This window comes from Macaca mulatta, chromosome 3, assembly GCF_049350105.2.
Source record: "Macaca mulatta isolate MMU2019108-1 chromosome 3, T2T-MMU8v2.0, whole genome shotgun sequence".
NCBI classification, from domain to species: Eukaryota; Metazoa; Chordata; class Mammalia; order Primates; family Cercopithecidae; genus Macaca; species Macaca mulatta.
This window is the reverse complement of record NC_133408.1, coordinates 2,871,963-2,891,202: the sequence shown is the minus strand read 5'-3', so window position 1 is coordinate 2,891,202 and position 19,240 is coordinate 2,871,963. Positions and strand designations below refer to the sequence as shown.

The window sequence follows — 19,240 nt, the reverse complement described above, 5'->3', positions numbered from 1 at the left end:
GGGGAGGAGCTCCCCACACATACGTGTCTGAGCCCCACCTCACTGTGCCCACTGATGGCCTCAGGTGAGAACAGAGAGCCAGGAGGAGGGCCCAGGGCTGGCTCTCTGACCTCCTCCACATTTGTCATTGTCCCCCACCTGCCCTTGTCCGAGGCACCAAAAGGACCCAGCCTGTCTGGCCATCCCCAGGGAGGACACCTCCTGGTGACCAGAGCTGTGGGGGGTCTCAGCTCTGACCCCTGCTCTGGGTCTCCATTCGATGTTCTCCTGCCTCATCAGAGCTTCAACCCCTAGTGAAAGCACCTTGGAAAACAGATCCTCAAAATGTCACTCACTGTGTGACCCTGTGACCCTGTCAGTCTAGTTCTAGGCATCTACCTCAGAGGAATGAAACAAACATTCACACACAGATTTGTGTGCCCATGTACACAGCACCACTGACAGTAGCCAAGAAGTGGAAAGAGCCCAGATGTCCATCAGAGGATGAATGGACAAGCAAAACACAGCCTATCCACACAAGCAAAACGCAGCCCATTCCCATGCGGAATATTATTCAGCCATGAAAACGGATCAAATACTGATACAGGCTACAACATGCATGAGCCTTGAAAGCATGATGCTCAGCGAGAGGCCACATGTAGTGGGATTCTATTTGTATGAAAGACTCAGAACAGGCAAATCCACAGAGAAAGAAAGTAGATAAGTGGGTGACCAAGGCTGGGGGAGGGGCTCATGAGAGGAGACTGCTTATGGGTGTGGTTTTTGGAGTGGGAATGTTATAAAATTACATATTGGTGATGGCTGAAAAACCCTGGGAATTTACTAAAAACCAATGGACCGTGCACCTGCAGTGGGTGAACTCCATGGCTTGTGAATTTTCTCTCGGTCAATGTGTTAAAAACAAATAGCCTCAGCCCTCCGTTTGGGATGGCCACTGGCCAATGCCTCCACCTCCTGTTCATCCAAATAAAAATGAATGGTGCCAGAGCAGTGATAGAAAACGGAGGCATGCCATCCACAGACCAGGTCAGTAAAGATTTTCTGGGAAAGGCAAGACAAAATGATCAGGATCTATTGACTTTAAATCCAACAGAAAGAAAGGCAGGAGAAGGACTCTGAAGACAAATGAGTTTTCCCGGAGACCCTAGCAAAGGGACCATATATGAGGATGACTGTGGGCACTCAGTCGTCTTTAACTGAGAGGTTGAGTTCTGAAGAAGAGCCATTCCTTGCCCTGCAACCAGCAGGAGAACCAGGAAGGGTGGGGCTGGCCCAGGAGACTCCCAGCCTAGGTCCCAAGCTGGAGAGGAAGAGGCCACACCCCAGGAAGCTCTGGATGCCAAGATAAACTGGAGCCCCCATGTCCAATCAGAGATGAACAAGGCCCCCCTCATCAGAGCCCCAGCATCAGCTCTGGGTGCAGAATATGTGTATCTATGTGCAGAAAACCTTTCAGCAATGAATGCCAAACAATCTCGACCCTCACTTAAAAATGTGAACAACAACTAAGAGTCCTCAGACATGTGAGGAAATCACAGTATGACAGAGAAGCAAAGTCGGAACAAACGATGATGCAGATGCAAGGAAACAAAGAGGCTGTCGCTACATGAAACAAGAACAGGGCGCTACCAAAAAGGAGGAGGAAGAGGAAGAAGGAAAACACCCCAAGTTCCAGGAGATTGAAAGTGCGACACTCTAAACACACATGAAACTCAATGATGGTCTGCATAATAGACCCTGAAAGCAGAATTGCTGATACAGTGACCCCATTTCAGGCAAGGATTGACCCAAACCCAATGCAGAAGGACAGAGATAAAGCCAAGAAGAGCCTGAGATCTGAGTGGGAAGAACCCAGGAGACCCAGGGTCTGTGATCCTCACCAGGATCACAGTGGGGAGAAAATCCAAGAATGGAAGAAAATCATCAAACCCATATGGAAATAAAAGTTCCTTGAACTAAAGGAAGATGGGACCGAGGGGATGAACACAGCTGATGACAGTGTTGGGGGAGGGGTCTGGTGAAATGAATGAAGTACAAGAAGGAGACAATAGTGCCAGGTTCTAGACAAAGGAAAGGCTTCACAAGAAGATCAAAGTTATGCAAATATGAGACCCATTGGTAGCCCAGCCTCTACCAAGATGGAGGGAAGAAATTCTGCACGTAGACTCTGCTGTGGCAGGTGTCAGCGGGAAGGCTGTTCTTAAACAACAGGGATCTGGATAGTTTACCACCCACGATGCTTTCTGAAACTTTTACTAAGCAATCCCCAACAAGAAGAAATACGACCCCCTCTTTCCAAACTTCCACAAAAATCCACAGACGTCCATCAACGAAAATCTAAATAAAATAGTCTAATAAAAATAAGCAGACCTGAAAGATGGAAAAAGAAGTATGCTCACAGATTCAGATTTTCCTTTTTCAGTATAAGAAAATAGTATGGGTATATTTATCCTAAAATTTGGAAATATAAATGAAATGTACTGTGTTCTAAAAAATATAAATTACCTACACTGAGTAACAAAACAAAAAATTTAATACAATGATATCCAGGAAAATATGGAAGTGGTATTGAAAAAGGTCATTCTTCAGAAGGCAGACTCAGATGTTTCAAAGGTGTATACCATTAGTCTTCAATATAAAGACTTTTCTGTGATACTTGAAATATTCCAGAGATCAGAAGAAGCCAGAGGTCCTCTGGATTCCTATAGTATGACTGGTGACACCCTGATGCCAAAATCAGGAGCAACAGTGAGAAAGATAGGACTGTAGACCAATGTCGTTTAAAAAAATAATATAAGAGATTCTATGAGCCTACATTAACAAACTAAGCCATTATGTATAGCCATTATGGGAAGTAGTACAGAAGTTCCTCAAAAAATTAAAAATGGAACTACCATGTGATGAGCAATCCCACTTCTGTGTATTTATACAAGACAAATTAAAGCCAGATCTCAGATACCTGCACTGCCATGCTAACTGCAGCACTATTCACAACAGCCAAGATATGGAAGCAACCTAAGTGCCCATCAACAGATGAGTAGATAAAGAAAATGTGGTGAATATGCACGACGGAATACGACTCAGCCACAGAAAGGAGGGAGATCCTGTCATCTGTGGCAACACGGATGAACCTGCAGACACTATGCTAGGTGAAGTGACCCAGGCCACAGAAAGACAAATACTGCAGACCTCACTTATATGTGGAATCTAAAAAAGCCAAGTTCACCAAAGCAGAGAGTAGAGTGGGGGTTCGAGGGGCTGGGGGTGCAGGGAGTGGGGACATGTTGATGGCAGGATACAGCTTCAGCTGTGCAGGATGAGTCAGTTCCGGAAACCTCGTGTGCAGCACGAGGACAGTTGACTGTAACACAGAATGCAACATAGTAACACTGAAATCTTCTAAGAGTCCATTTTAAATGTCTCATCACAAAATAAAGGTAACTATGTGGGGTGATGGACATATTAATTAGCTTGACCTTGGTAATCATCACACAATGTGTGATCAAGATGTCATGCTGTACACCTTGAATTTATATAATTCTTGTTTGTCGATGATATCTCAATAAAGCTGGGGAAAAAGGGATAATAAGCCATTATCAAGCAATGTTTATCTCAGATAGCTCAAGTTACAAAGGGTATCATTATACTCATAAAATAGAAGCAGAAAAGCCACTGGAACTCTCAGTAGATTAATACACACACACACACACACACACACACACACGAACAAACTCATTCCTTCCTTAAAAGCCCGAGGCAAAATTCACAATAAACTAAAGTAGGAAAACACTGCATGCGCGAGACCAAGGCTGTGCTACAAACTAGCAAACACTGGCTTAGTGCGGAGGGAGGCACTTCTGTTAACTTTGGAAACAAGACCAGCGGGCTGCTGTCATCGCGTCTCCAGCGTTGTGCTGGGCAGCCAGCCACGACAAAAGGGAGTCAAATAAAACAAAAGACTACATTTTAGAAAAGAAGAATCCAAATGTGTGTCACTTGCAGAAGACCCAGCTGTGGGCCACCCTGCCCTGCAAACTCACATACCCTCCTGGCACCTCCCTCCTCCAACCAGGGCCATTTAATCCCTGCCACTCAGCTCACTCAGATCGCCCAGAGTGTCTGCTTGATTTAAGAAATGGTTTGGGCCAGGCGTGGTGGCTCACGCCTGTAATCCCAGGCGTGATCACGAGGTCAGGAGATGGAGACCATCCTGGCTAACATGGCGAAACCCTGTCTCTACTAAAAATGCAAAAAGCCAGGCATGGTGGCTCAAGCCTGTAATCCCAGCACTTTGGGAGGCCGAGATGGGCGGATCACTAGGTCAGGAGATGAAGACCATCCTGGCTAACATGGTGAAACCCCATCTCTACTAAAAAATACAAAAAACTAGCCGGGCGTGGTGGTGGGCGCCTATAGTCCCAGCTACTCGGGAGGCTGAGGCAGGAGAATGGCTTGAACCCGGGAGGCAGAGCTGGCAGTGAGCTGAGATAGCGCCACTGTACTCCAGCTGGGGTGACAGAGCAAGACTCTGTCTCAAAAAAAAAAAAAAAAAAAGAAATGGTTTGGTCATTTGACTGTCCACAGAAGCTGCCCTGCTGGCCCCCAGTGGAAAGTTCCATAATCCAAAAAGTCATGTCTCCAATGAGTGCAGGGCTCCAAACTTGCACCTCATGTTGTGGCTGACATAAAAAGACCACATGTGCACTGTGTGTGTCTGTAGTGCACCCACTAATACGATGCCACCCTTTCTGGCTTTCCTATCATCTCATGAAAGCAGCACCAAGTCCTTCAGTCCCAGAAAGTGGATTAAGCACACAGTTCTCACACATCCGTACTAATAATCACTGAAAGGATATTTAACGAGTTATTAAAGAAAAAGAAATCAAAATTATTTAACAATAAAGAGAGGCTCAGTAGGGTCTTTCATATATTTGTAGAAAAGACAAACAGAAACAGGTTCGAGAGTAAATTGGAGCAGGACACTAATGCACTGGAATAAAATAGTCTTTTATTCAGAAAGCTGAATGAACTGCCACCAATGGGTAGACTTTATCTGATGTCCAATGAAACAAGGAAAAAACATTTAAAAACTCAAAATAACATCATCAGAGTGAATGGGTAACATATTTCTTTCATCACTAGATGAAAATAAAAAGTCATAAAAAGAGAGACCAGGAAAGATGAAATTATTATTAAAAATGGAAAAACACTTCTGAGATGAGTCTTTATATTGAAAGGCTCAATAAGGTCTAACCACAGAAAGTAAAATAATGCATAAGCCTAGAAACAAAAACGTGACATTTTAGAATAATAAAAAGAAACCCAAAAGCTCCCAGAGAGTTAAGGAAAGAGAGAGACAAATGAAAAAATGACAAATGACCAGCATCAGACTGTCATTAGCAGCACTGGACATCACAAAGAAATGGTGACATTTGTTCACCATTTTGAGGAAAAGTAATTTAAAACCAGAATTTTATACCCAGCTAAACTATCATTATAAATGTGAGGATAAAGTTGACATATTTTCAGACAAGCAAGGAATCTTAAAATGTGTGTCCTAAAATCACCATATATGAAAAAGTACTTGATCTTTCACCAAGGCAAAATGAAAATTGAAAGAATACAGAGTGCAGCTTCAAATAAAACAAAGAGAGGACTCTGAGGATGGCATGGAAGAGCTAAAGAGACAAAGATAAAGTGTGGATCCACCAGATACTGAATCTCTGAATCACTGAGCATTCTCCTTACAAGGTGTGAGTGACTGAAGGGAGGGCCACTTAGCTTCCTTTTTTTTTTTTTTTTTTTTTTTTTTGAGAAAGAGTCTGGCTCTGTCACCCAGGCTGGAGTGCAATGGTGCGATCTCAGCTCACTGCAACCTCCACCTGCTGGGTTCAAGCAATTCTCCTGCCTCAGCCTCCTGAGTAACTGGGACTACAGGCACATTCCACCATGCTTGGCTAATTTTTTGTATTTTCAGTAGAGACGGGGTTTCACCATGCTGGCCAGGCTGGTCTCAAACTCCTACCTTGCGATCCACTCACCTCAGCTTCCCAAAGTGCTGGGATTACAGGCATGAGTCACCATGCTTGGCCAGCTTCCTCTTATCCTCAGTACCATTTTTATTTCATACGAAGTGCACATTTTTCTCCATGTTTATGTTTTAATATGCTAAAAGTAATAAAATATATCTAATCAGTCCAGAAACAGGATAGGTGGAACCAGAATTGCTCCTTTTGGAGAAACATTCATCTCTAAAACCTCAACTGAACGAAAGCTTTCTTGAAATATTTTCTACCACATTTCTGGGGCCAAAATAAAAACTGATGAAGAAACAGAGCCCTGCAACATACACACAAGTTTAATGAGGGAAAAACAAAGAGATAAACCAGCACGAATGACGCATCTCCAGCCACCAGCTCTAAACACCAACAAGGAAGAGAAGCTTCTGGAGCCTCCTGTCAGGACAACACACGCCAGGGAGGGATTTAAAAGCCCCACAGCCCTGAGCAGCTCACTCACTCACTCACTCACTCCCACACTCACTCCCTCACACCTCCCCCAGCTCACCTCCTCCCACCCCAGCATGGCCGCGTCCACCATGTCCGTCTGCTCCAGCACCTGCACCGACTCCTGGCAGGTGGACGACTGCCCAGAGAGCTGCTGCGAGCCCCCTTGTTGTGCCCCCAGCTGCTACACCCCGGCCTCCTGCCTGACCCTGGTCTGCACCCCAGTGAGCTGTGTGTCCAGCCCCTGCTGCCAGGCGGCCTGTGAGCCCAGCCCCTGCCAATCAGGCTGCACCAGCTCCTGCACACCCTTGTGCTGCCAGCAGTCTAGCTGCCAGCCGGCTTGCTGCACCTCCTCCCCCTGCCAGCAATCCTGCTGTGTGCCCATCTGCTGCAAGCCTGTCTGCTGCAAACCCGTCTGCTGCAAACCCATCTGCTGTGTGCCCGTCTGCTATGGGGCTGCTTCTTCATGCTGCCAGCAATCTAGCTGCCAGCCAGCTTGCTGTGCCTCTTCTTCCTGCCAGCAGGCCTGCTGTGTGCCCATCTGCTGCAAGCCTGTCTGCTGTGTGCCCACCTGCTCTAAGGATTCCTCTTCATGCTGCCAGCAGTCTAGCTGCCAGCCAGCTTGCTGCACCTCCTCCCCATACCAGCAGGCCTGCTGCATGCCTGTCTGCTGCAAGTCCGTCTACTGTCTGCCTGTGTGCTCTGGGGCTTCCACTTCATGCTGCCAGCAGTCTAGCTGCCAACCAACTTGCTGTACCACCTCCTGCTGCAGACCCTCCTCCTCCGTGTCCCTCATCTGCCGCCCCGTGTGCAGGTCCGCCTGCTGCGTGCCCGTCTCCTCCTGCTGTGCGCCCGCCTCCTCCTGCCAGCCTAGCTGCTGCCGCCCAGCCTCCTGCGTGTCCCTCCTCTGCCGCCCTGTGTGCTCCCGCCCGGCCTGCTGAGTCCTCTGCTCAGGCGAGAAGTCCAGCTGCTGAGTGCTCAGTCCTCACTCATCTACTGACTGTCTTTGCCGCCAAGCAGGATTCTCCAGTCTCAGGAGCCCCTGGAGTCCTCAGAATGCACCAGCTCCATCAGTAGCCACATAGTTGCTGCCTGAAGGGGATTTTGAGCACATCACACTTCCCTCCTCCCTCTCTGGGAAGAGACAACCCACAAATCCCTCAGCAGGTGGACTGTGGCCTTCTGGAACCCCCTTCTCCAAATGTGCTGTTTGCACCCAATGTGACAAAGAATTGCTCTAATCAATAAATTCTTGAGTCAGGAAATACGGGCTGGTGTGCACTTTCTGCTCTTCCCCTGAGCCCCTTTGCCTACTCCAAATTTGGGGTGTGGGACCACTGTCCTGTTGAAGGCAGACAGGACAATGTCTCTTATTCCGAGATCAAACACCCGAGAGAGACAGCAGGATTTGAAAGCAGATGTGATCATCTCCACACTCTTCCTGCAGCCAAAGCCACGCCCTGCCCACAGGGGAAGCCACGCTCTGCCCACAGGGGACAAGCCTCCAACTGAGCCAGGGAGGGGAGCAGAGCTGAGCAGGCTCAGCCTCTGGTGAGCTTTGTGCCACCTGCCCACACCTGTCCCCTGCCAGTCCAAGCTAAAGCTGAGTCAGGCAGAAGAAGAAACCCTGTTCAGTTGGGACCTGAGAGCCCCAGGCACCATGCTGGCCTCCTGGTGTGTGGGCCGTGGAGAAGGTGCCCACACAGAGGGCTGCCCCAAGAGCCTGAGGGCCACCCTGTGTGCTCTGAAGCACTAGCAATTCCGTGGGCCCCAAGAGGGGTTCTGGGGTCACTTGGACATCACTCATCCTACTCAGGGTTTAAGGCCTGAGTGAGGAGACACAGAGCAAAAAGACACCTTATCTACGAACCCTTAGGACAGTGGAAGAGGATAAGGCTATAGTCTCAGTGGACCCCTAGCACTGGAGAGTGACGAGGGCGCCAGTGAGACCAGCCAGGTCAGCACCTCCTCAGGAGGCTGGGAGGGCCCAGGGAAGAGGCGACAGAACAAAAACCCTAAGGGAACCTTTAACCAGAAAGTAGCTGAATTTAAACCTTCAATGACTCACAGATCTCTCAGTTTGCAAGTTTATTCCACCCGTGTCCATTACTTGCTATTCAAATATTAAGAAAAATATGGTCATACCCATACATAAGTGGACAAAGGCCTTCATAGACCCTTCAGAGCAGAAAGAGTTAAAAAAGATGGGGAGACACTTCCACCTCACCATTAACCAAAGGTACAGGGGAGTCTAAGGTACAGGGGAGTCGGCACAGCGGGCACCAACATTGCTGAGGCTGAGCCGCTGTGCAGCCAGCGGGCAGACGCACCCAGGGCCATGGCCTCCAGAGCACGAGAGCCTCTGAGCCTCCCGACGGCTCCTGAGGGGAAAGCCAGGGACAGCCCCAGCGGGGCACAGCTTGTGACACCTGGGCCCCTGTGCTCTGTGTGGCAGCTAACACGCAGGTCTGCTGGTGGCCGTGTGTCCATGCAGCTGTCTGAGCCCACACGGTCAAGCTGCCGTGTCAGATGCAGAGGACAGAGTAGGATGGCAGCGGCCGGGCCCCCTCCCTTGTGAACCTGCGTGAAGGTATTCACAGCGCAGCGACAGCTCTGAGTGCCCCTCCCGGCTGTGAGCGAGATGCAGGACCCACTGAGTCAGGGGCAGTTGCTGCCTTCAAAGGCATCCCGTGAAACCACAGGAAACCACAAAAGCCCCTCCACCGCCTGCCGGACAGAGCCGGACAGCCCCTGGGGACAGGGGGAGGGTGTCTGTAAGGCGAGGACATAGCCATGCTGGACAGAGCCGGACAGCCCCTGGGGACGGGGGAAGGTGTCTGTAAGGCGAGGACATGGCCATGCTGGACAGAGCCGGACAGCCCCTGGGGACAGGGGGAGGGTGTCTGTAAGGCGAGGACATGGCCAGCGCATGCTCATCAGGGTGTGATCAGGTACCCTCCAGCCTGCAGACGCCCTCGCCCAGTTGTAAGGGTGAGAGCACAGCCCCTGTGCGAGGCTGCTGGCCTGGGAGGAGGGACGAGCAGCGGTCTGTGGAGGGGGGCCCTCTAAGGAGTCCTCTTGGACCTCACATGCTTGTCAACACAGGGCATCCTGGTAACAGAAGTTTCTAGATATGGGCCTCTCAGCGGGAGGGGTACACCGGCCAGTGCTCCTCTTAGCTGATTTCTTGGTTCCCAAAAGGCTCCCCCGGTACCCACGTGTGCCAACAGCCTCCTTCTACGGAGGACAGCACCCCCTCCAGGCAAATCCCACTCACACCCAGGACACGCCCACACCCTTTCTCCTGTGTGACCCACACTCATGCCCCAGGGACCAAGCTGGCTCTATCAGGGCAGCCCTTGGTTTTTGGGGCCAGGCTTCCCATTCCTGGAATTAGCCCAGGCATCCCCCACGCAGGCCTCCCTCCTTCTGCAACAGCCTCAGTGCCTGGATGGGAGCTGGGCCACCCTCAGGCCCAGCGCCAGGCCTTGCTGTGTGTGCAGCGGGCTCAGGCTGTGTCCTGAAGAGACCCAGCCACGTGGATTCTCAGTGAACTCTTCCTTGCTAAGGAACCACAGCCCACGGACACACAGAGGAGCCCGGGCTGCTCTCACGGCTTTGCGCCGACCCCTCTCCCGGGCTGAATAGTGTCCCCTTGTCCCCTTAAAAAAAGACATGTTGGTCCAGACACAGTGGTGTATACCTGTCATCCCAGCACTGTGGGAGGCTGAGGAGGGAGGATCACTTGAGCCCGGGAGTTTGAGAGCAGCCTAGGCAACACTGGGAGACCCCATCTCTACAAAAAAATAAAAAATTAAAACTTAGCTGAACATGGTGGTGTGCACTTATAGTCCCAGCTACTTTGGTGGGAAGACGGCTTGAGCCTGGGAGGTCAAGGCTGCAGTGAGCTGTGGTCACACCACTGCATTCCAGCCTGGGTGACCAGGCAAGAGGAAGGAAGGAAGGGAGGGAGGGAGGGAGGGAGGGAGGAAGGAAGGAAGGAAGGAAGGAAGGGAAAAGGTATATGTTGGATGCTAATGCTAATCCCTCATACTGTAAACATGACCTTATTTGGAAACAGGATCTTTGCAGATGTAGTCAAGTTGAAGTGAAGTCACTGGGGGGGACCCTGAGCCAACATCACTTCTGTTTTCATAAAAAGGCAAAAATTGCACACAAATGGGCACAGGGAGAATGCCATGTGATGATGAACAGAGACTGGGCGGTGCCCCTGCAAGCCAAGGACGCCAAAGAAGGCAACAGGCCCAGAAAACAGGACAGAGTCATCCCCCAGACTGGGACAGACTCTCCTTCACCACCGCAGAAGGAACCAGCCCCACTAATGCCTTCGCCTCAGACTTCAGTCCTCCAGAACCGTGAGACGTGAGCTTCTGCCGTGTCACGTGGCCGGCGTGGGGCTCTGTCACAGCAGCCCCCGGATGTCAACGTACCCTCCAGCTCCAGCCCCCAACGAGGGTGGAGAGTCCAGGGAAATGGGGCTAGAAGCTGGGAGAGGAGTTCTGAGGGAAGTGCCTGGGGCCTGTGACCTCCTACAGGCCAAGGGACAAGCCACAGAGATCCCCAGAGGTGGACGGAGTTCTCTGAAGAGGAGATAACCATGGCTTGGGTCTGACACACCCAAGTTTGAGGCCAGAATCTGTGCAGATGCTCGGGGGGAAGACAGGGCGACACTCCCTGATGGTCCCCCAGGTAGACTCCTCTGAGTTCTCTATTTTTTTTTTCTGCCTACTTTGAATCTGTTGACTTTTCTACTGGTGTTGAGAAAAAATTCACTTCTTATGGTATCACTAATTCAAGGCTGCCTGTAGACTTTTTCTTATACAATTCAGCCAGTTCTAGCTGAAATATAAATATTGAAAAGTTAACCCTAAACTCGTTTGAAACAGAAGGAAAGAATAAAAGAAGTTTAAAAAATCAAACTGCCAGGGAAACCGCTTTATCCAAAATTTTGACCCACAAACTTAATTAGATTATCTATTGGGCAAACAAAGTTTAGCCATGTAAATAGGTCTCAGTTTTGTCAGAAATATAATTTGGATCCAACCATTCTTTATAAACCAATGAGTATTACTAGTTCATGACTAAAATTCTAAAATGAAAGGGGTAAGATCTTTAATTGTGTGTTTGTTTGGATGTGTTTATGTATATGTACATGTATTATGTTACATGTTGTGTCTACATGATATCAAATTGACTTTTCAATAAATGAGCACTCATAAATTATCAAGTCTATTTTCCAAGTTCACATGACCTAAGTAAATCTTTAATAAATAAGATGGTTTTAAAGTAACTAAAGTAAAAATTAAAATATCTTCAAAATTGTCAGCATACGTTTTTCCCTGGATTTACTTGTCAGGCAGTTTTACATTTGTCTCTAATAAATATTTTAAGATGTCAGAGTTTAACATAAAGTTTAGAAGACTATAAACCCAGCCAAAAACAGAATGATTTTTGTGTCATGTTTTATAACTAAGACTAATTTAATATTGTTGGTTTAATGAAAACAACTGTATCTTCTGAGTTATCAACAAAATCCCCATACATTTAAGTTTCTTATTTAGGTGAAACCATATATTCACAGGCTATAAAAATGATTAACAAGGAAATAATTTGAAACAATGACTAAGGTTGTCTAATATGTCAGTTTTCACAATTGTTAAAAATAAATTAGGCAAATGTAAACGAGATAAACATCTATAAACTGTGTAATTTGAAATCTAAAAATTATGTTAAATTAAATAATAGATACGCATTACATGCCTGAGTCATTTTCAATTTTAAAATTTACATTATAAGAAAACATGTTTCTAAAAATGATAAAGTTGTTCTTATATGTTAAATACTGCTATGTGACAGAAAATTTAAAATTTGTTTCCTAGGTTTTCAATAAAGTTTAAGATTACTAGGAACTCAAAATTTTAATTAGTATATATAATTATATGTATAAAAACTGCCAAAAATAAGATGAGCTTTAATAAGAAAAAATTGTAAGAAAGGCATAAAAATGGTGTTCCTTATTGAGAAAAAGAATAATTTGCCAAATTCAAAGATTATTTAAAAGTTGTTTCAAAATATGGATTTAGGAAGGAAACATGAAACGAGATAGAAAGTAACCAGTAAGTAGGAGAAAGAAATGTGAAGAAAGTTATGGATATGAAGATGTGTTTTTGTAAGGAAGATTAACAAGAAAAGAGAATAATTTTGTATGAAAAAATCTTATATAGTGAATTTTTATCCTTAAGTAAAATGACTGGTTATTTAAGAATAAGGAAGATGGCCGGGCGCGGTGGCTCAAGCCTGTAATCCCAGCACTTTGGGAGGCCGAGACGGGCGGATCACGAGGTCAGGAGATTGAGACCATCCTGGCTAACCCGGTGAAACCCCGTCTCTACTAAAAAATACAAAAAACTAGCCGGGCGAGGTAGTGGCGCCTGTAGTCCCAGCTACTCGGGAGGCTGAGGCAGGAGAATGGCGGGAACCCGGGAGGCGGAGCTTGCAGTGAGCTGAGATCTGGCCACTGCACTCCAGCCCGGGCGGCAGAGCGAGACTCCGTCTCAAAAAAAAAAAAAAAAAAAAAAAAGAATAAGGAAGACTAGGACAAAGCAGAAAATCCAGGCATGTTCTAACTGGTCTGTGTAAGTCACGATAAAGCTCTTGAAAAGATAATTTATGAAAGGAATTTTGTATATGATTAGGTTGGCTATAGTTAAAATGAAATTATTTATAATAGTCTTTCTACAGATTGAGCATTGACATTAAAACATATACTAATATACAACTAAAAATTTTGATCCCCTATGTTAGAGCAACAAGGTTTTCTTAAAGTATTGATTTGCTGTTAATAAAATTGCAAGAAGTTTTGGTTTTTAATTCTGAAATCGGTTTCTTTTTAAAACTTCTTAGATGTATGCCTCAGAAATCCAGCTTCTGCTGTACCTTGCTGCCTGTGATTTTCAGGTCATACGTCATTAACCTTCAGCTTTTTCTTCTCTTGAGAAGACCTGGGATGATAATTCTCTCCTTCAACTTTTTATCAGCTCCTATAACTTTTTCCTGCAATTCTAACTCTGCTATGTGGCCTGACACTGAAATATTTATCCTGAAAGTTTAGAAAAGCAGCATTTTTCCTCCAGTATTACTTGATTCTGTAACTTGGTTTTTCTTGATATATCTGAATTGTTCCATGCCACTTTCTATATTGCTTTTGAGGACTTTTGATTATCACTGTGGTTAAATGAATATCTATTATTTTTAAATGACCTGTAATTCTGTTTTGATCAAATGTTTTAAAACTTTTTACATCTTTGACAGGTTTCTCCAGGACTTATTTGGTAAATTGTATGGAAAATATTGTAAAATAATAAGTTATACTAGATCTTTTTTCAGTTACATTTATGAGAATGTTGTTGATATAAATGTTTCAAAAATTATATAAATTCATAAAAAATCTAAAGTGTCATAATTTCAATTATGTTAAATCTTTTCTAAAGTTATGTTTGTATGGAAATGTTATTAATGTGAGTATTCTAAAGATTATATGAAATTTAAAAGTCTGATAGTCCTGATGTGACACTGTCAGTATGTTTCTGATTATTATCTTAAAATGCTAAATTTCCTTGTCAGTTGGAAACTTCCATCAACTTTTCACCATGGCTATTCCAAGTTTTTGGAACTTGGAATCAGATATAGTTCTGAATTCTTCTCTAAAAACATTTGTGATCAGCTCTTTTCATGGAGAAGACTCTAGTAAGTGTGGATACAAAAATTTATAAAATTAAAGAATACAGTTAATGAAAAAAACATACAAACGTATGTTCTGGTTTTGTTAAATGGTTATCATATTTTTTTCCTACCTGTAACTCACTTTGACGTAATTAAATATGTGCTGTTATGAATGATTGTAGTATCCTTGTAATTGTCCTATGAAGGTGTCGTGTTAGGTGCAGGAAAACATCGCATTAGGAAAAAAACACCGATCATGCTAATTTAAAAATAGATGCGATTTGAAGCGTGTTTTCCAATAAATATGCAAAAATAAACGCTCGGCCCAGCACTCATTCCTTACAACTACAACTGTAGACTATCGATCTTCCTAGGAAAGAACCTTCCTAGCCACATGGGATGATAAACGCTGGTCTTATAAATGCAACCAGGCAGTTGATTTATGACCAAAAGTGGGAACTCGTGAGACCAAGTAGCAAACGTAAGAAGCCCTGTGTGCTGGCTTTTCTTGCCAGCAAAACTTCACAAAGCCCCAGTGTCTCACATCTCAGCTCTCCAGAGATGGTTTTGAGACAAAACAAGACAGAGCACATGGCCCCTGATGTCTCTTGCCTGAGTCACCACATTCTTTAAAAGATAAACGATGCTAGTCCTTGCCTTTTCCTGCACACAAGATAATGTCTTATAGGGCGAGTGTTGACGCCTCCGCGGTCCATAACCAGATGTGCTCCTGCCCCCAAACCTGGATGGGATTCTGCTTCGATGCAGCTTCTGAGCCAGTTTGATGTGATCTGCACATGCTGACCTCCCACCACCTGCATATGAACTGTGAGCTGAAACAGGGAGCCGAGCCTCTGACAGAGCTGCCCCCGGGGCTAGAAACCTCACTCTTCTATAGTCCTCGGTAAAACTTCTGAGTAAAGCTCACTTTAATTCCTTAAAAGCTTGATTTTTTGTTTATCAACACCGCAAACCTCTTTCCCATCCAGTTGGATGAAGGAGTAGCTATCGATTTAAATTCAGTTTAATATTTTAATTTCTTGACAAGAGTGGGTTGCACATACCAGCTAATAAGCAGAAGGCCTATTTTACCTAAAATGGATCAAACTACAAAATTAGTGATTTGTCCTCAATCTCACCCAGAAGAGAGTAAGAACTGACCTCATAAATTTAAGGAACAAAGTGGGACAAAAGGAAGCCTGATGTGACTGGGGTTGGGGGTTCGCATCAGGCCAAGCTCAGGAGCGCGGCCCTCTAGCCCGAGAGGGTGCTGTTGGGAGGTTCCTCACCAGGCCTAACAGTCACCTGGTACCTGCGCCTTCTCTGCAGGGAAGGAACTTTCCAGAATCCTGGGGAAGAAACCTCCTGAGGAAGGAGTGTGGCAAAGACGCTGAGGAGAAGGCATCACACAGACTCAGGTGAGCACTCAGCGTCTGGTATTGATGAGATATTTGCAAGAGACCCAGCGTCAGACAGTGCAGAGGGCCCTGTGGATGACCCAGGCTGAGAACCCGGGTAAACTGTAGAAAGGCGCATGGGCTCACTGGTCAGGATCTAGTGACCATGCTGCAAAGGAGGCAGGTGGTCTGGTCAGGCGACGAAAGTCTGCTGTGGGAGGATGTGGGGACTGCCTGGCAGGAGTTCAGAGAGCCTGCTGGCTTCTGACCTCACACCTACAAGGGTCATAGGAGGCCACTCACTCAGCAGCAGGTGGGGGTGCTGCAGGTGACCGGTCTATAGACCAGGGTGGGGCAGGAGGGCTGGCAGCACCCAGAGGTTGGGCAGAAGGAGGCCACACACAAAACAGGCTTGCAGCTCACAGACACACAGCAGGCCACCTGACAGGGGCTGGGCACACAGCAGGCCGGCTGGCAGCAGGTGGACACCCCACACAGGGGCTGGCACAGCAGAATCACACAGGGGGCTGAGCAGCAGCAGGAGGTCCCACAGCCCTGGGGTGGGTAGCAGGTGCTGGGGACGCAGCATGGGGAGCCAGGGCAGGCCATCGGGCAGCCTGAAGAGCAGCTGGTGTGGCACATGATGGGGTGTGGACAGGTGGGGGCACAGAGGACAGGGCTGGTCTGGAGCCTGCTTCCTTGGGTGGCCTTTATACCCAGGCCACTGGCATCCTGGCAACAAGCCCCCTGGCATCTTGCTCGTGGGTGGTTTTTCCTCCTCTGCCCTCTCCGGTTGATCTTTCTGTGTTTTCCTGTTGAGGTTACTTAGCTTAGGAAACTCTTTCAGCTGGGGGAGCCCTATCATTCAGCAGACTGTGTGTTTCCTGGAAACAGAGCCAAGGGTAGCTGGTGAAGGGCTGTCAGTGAGGCCAGGGGCCCACCTCATGGATGTTCAGGGTCCCCCCGTTGTAAATACTGTCTGGAACTCACACAAGCACAGTCACAATCACTGCACCAGGGGCCCCGTTTTGACTGAGAAGCTCAGTCATCATCAGGGTCTTCCCGAGTAATGAGAGCCAAGCTACTGGGCTCCATATTGTGGAATAATAATGATGATTATTGGGGGAACAATAATGCACAGAGGTCTAGCGCTGTGCCAGGCTGTGATTGGCATCTTACGGGGTTATCTCATTCATCTTTGCCAGCATTCGGGGTGGCCGATACCCCATTTTACAGATCATGCAAGTCCTAGATCATTTGCATGATGGGTGCGTGTCCGCGCCACTGCAGAGACGCAGGGATCTGGACTGCTTAGTTTCACTCTGGAATCCGTGGTCGTTCCCACTGTGCCAAATTATACTGGGCTCAGGGTTCAATACATGACTCATCCTGAAGTCCGGAACCAGCTGGGACAGAGAAGATGGATGAAAAAACCAGCCACGTCGGCCTCTGTAGAGCATGGCTCAGGCGTGTGACCGCAGTGGGCTTCCTGACACCACACCTCAGAAGAGCCCACTTCACACGAGAAGCACTAGTGGCCACAGGCCACCTCCTCTGCAGACGGAGCCCAGGAGGACCCATCATGGAGGGGGGCCTGAGCTACTCCTGTCTGGTTCCTCTCCCACGCTGAGGGTCTGATCAGTCTCACCTCTGCAGAGGCAGCGTGGGGGAGAGTGAGGAGCTGGCGTGAAATTCCAGGATGACCCCGCACTTGGGAAGCAGCGGGCAGGAGTGTGGGTGGCACGTTCCTCCTCACACTCCAGCTCTGTTCTCTTGACGGATTGGCCACAGCGCTTTATTCTATGGTGGTGTCACACGGTAGGGGATGAGCCGTCTCTCAGGGCAGAGCTACTCCCTCCACCCCAGGCAGCTCCCAGGGGCACCCTCTGCTCCCGTGTGGGTCCTCCTGTGCCTGCTGGTGGTGGATACAGGTGATTCCTGCCACAGAGCCTTTGGACAACTCAGACACCACGTTAATGAAATCCCCTCACAGGCTGAAGACCAAGTGGGGTCTCACAGCTGTGGACAGAACTTACAAGTCTACAGATCCAGAGCTGATCGATGGCCATGTGGTGGGAGTGACCTTAAGGCCTAGGGACAAGCCGGGTGAGGCCACAAGTTCAATCCTGTCACAGGCAACTCCTTTCACTGCTATAGTTCATTATCATACTTAAAAACAAGAGAATTGGGGCAGCCACGGTGATCACATGTTCCTATGTGACCTAGTCACCAAGTAACTCATTTTAAAGGTTAGTTGTCTTACGAGTCGATTACAGAAGAACAAAGATGCATCTTTGATATTTACCTGCTTCTTTACCTTCCCCCATGCCCTCTACTCCTTCCTGCAGGCCAGGGTCCACCTGGCCTCGTCCTAGTCCACCTAAAGCACATCCGTGCACGTTGCCTGCAGCGTGCATCTGCAGGGGAGGATTTCTCCCAGCTTTTGCTCTTCTGAACAGGTTTTTACCTCAACATGTTTTGAAGGATTTTTTTCATAGGTATAGAATTCTGGGTTGGCAAATTTTCCCTCAGAATTTTAAAGAAGTTGCTCCATTGTCTTCTGGCCTCCACTGTTTTTGCTGAGAAGTGAGGGATTTTCTCATCCTTTCAAGAACCTTGTACCTTGTATGAAAAGCGCCTTTTCTTCCCACTGTCTTCAATATTTTTTTGATTTTTGGTTTTCATCACTTTTACTATTTGACGCTTGGATATGGCTTTCTTTGTATTGATCCTCCTACAGGTTTCTGAGATTCTTGGGTCTGTAAGTTGTTATTTTTTAAATTATATTTGGTGCCTTGGGCCATTATTTTTTTCAAAACTTATTTATGGTTCAGCATCACTCTCTTCTCTTTCTGAGGCTGAAATTGCTAGTATGTTAGACAGTTCAGTACTGTCTCATACGTCTTTTCATTTTTCTTCATTCTTTCTCCTCTTTGAGACAGGATAATTTCTACTGGTGTGTCTTCAGGTTCACTGATTCTTTTTCCATCCAACTCCTAACCCCAAACCCCAGACCCCCTAGCATGGGATTCTGATGCTTGGTTCTTGAGTCCTCATGATCTGACCAGTTTTCCTGCACCCATGGCCCAATACCCAGAGTGCAGGATTCCTGCCTTCCCTGGACATACCGGTTTCTGCAGCAGCATCCTCACTCTCTCCATGGCCACACTGTCTCCTCACAGAGGCCCCCCCAGACCACCCACTGGCACCCCCATTACTATCTCCTGAACCCATTTTTCCCCGGCACTCAGCCCTGTATGGAATTGTTTCATGCATTCATTTCTTCCTTTACTCATTTATTCACTGCCCACCGCTAGAAGGCTCTTGAAGCCAAGACCTCTTTGCTGCTACTACACAATATATATTTGTTGAATGAACAAATAACTTCTTGTATAGATTACTCTATGGCAGGGTTGGCTAACTTTCTGTAAAGGGCAGATGGCAAATATTTTAGACTTTGCATGTTACAGTCTCTTCCATAACTACTCAGTTGTACCAATGCAGTGCAAAAGAAGCCACAGACAACACATAAACTAATGGCATGCTGTGATCCAATAAAAGTTCATTTGAAAAACAGGCAGTAGGCCAAATTTG

The 19,240-nt window shown here is 46.9% G+C and overlaps 3 protein-coding genes across 9 annotated transcripts in view; 1 reads left to right on the top strand and 2 right to left on the bottom strand.

The window, feature by feature from the left end:
* TSPEAR (thrombospondin type laminin G domain and EAR repeats) overlaps positions 1-19,240 on the bottom strand; it is a 228,583-nt gene that overhangs the window by 156,004 nt on the left and 53,339 nt on the right. The gene's annotated exons all lie outside the window — the stretch shown is intronic.
* Positions 6,511-7,447, top strand: LOC711828 (uncharacterized). 3 transcript variants are annotated; one of them, XM_077995676.1, is made up of 2 exons: positions 6,511-6,904; positions 7,031-7,447. In XM_077995676.1, exons 1-2 carry the CDS (start codon positions 6,584-6,586, stop codon positions 7,445-7,447), a joined length of 738 nt encoding a protein of 245 aa, XP_077851802.1. In that variant the 5' UTR covers positions 6,511-6,583. The 3 variants fall into 3 exon arrangements, with proteins under 3 accessions (XP_077851802.1, XP_077851803.1, XP_077851801.1); XM_077995677.1 differs by having other exon boundaries at positions 6,511-6,954; positions 7,192-7,447; XM_077995675.1 differs by having other exon boundaries at positions 6,511-7,069; positions 7,184-7,447.
* On the bottom strand, positions 15,950-16,288 carry KRTAP12-4 (keratin associated protein 12-4). Its single transcript, NM_001194238.1, has one exon. The coding sequence runs from the start codon at positions 16,286-16,288 to the stop codon at positions 15,950-15,952; it is 339 nt and encodes a 112-aa protein (NP_001181167.1).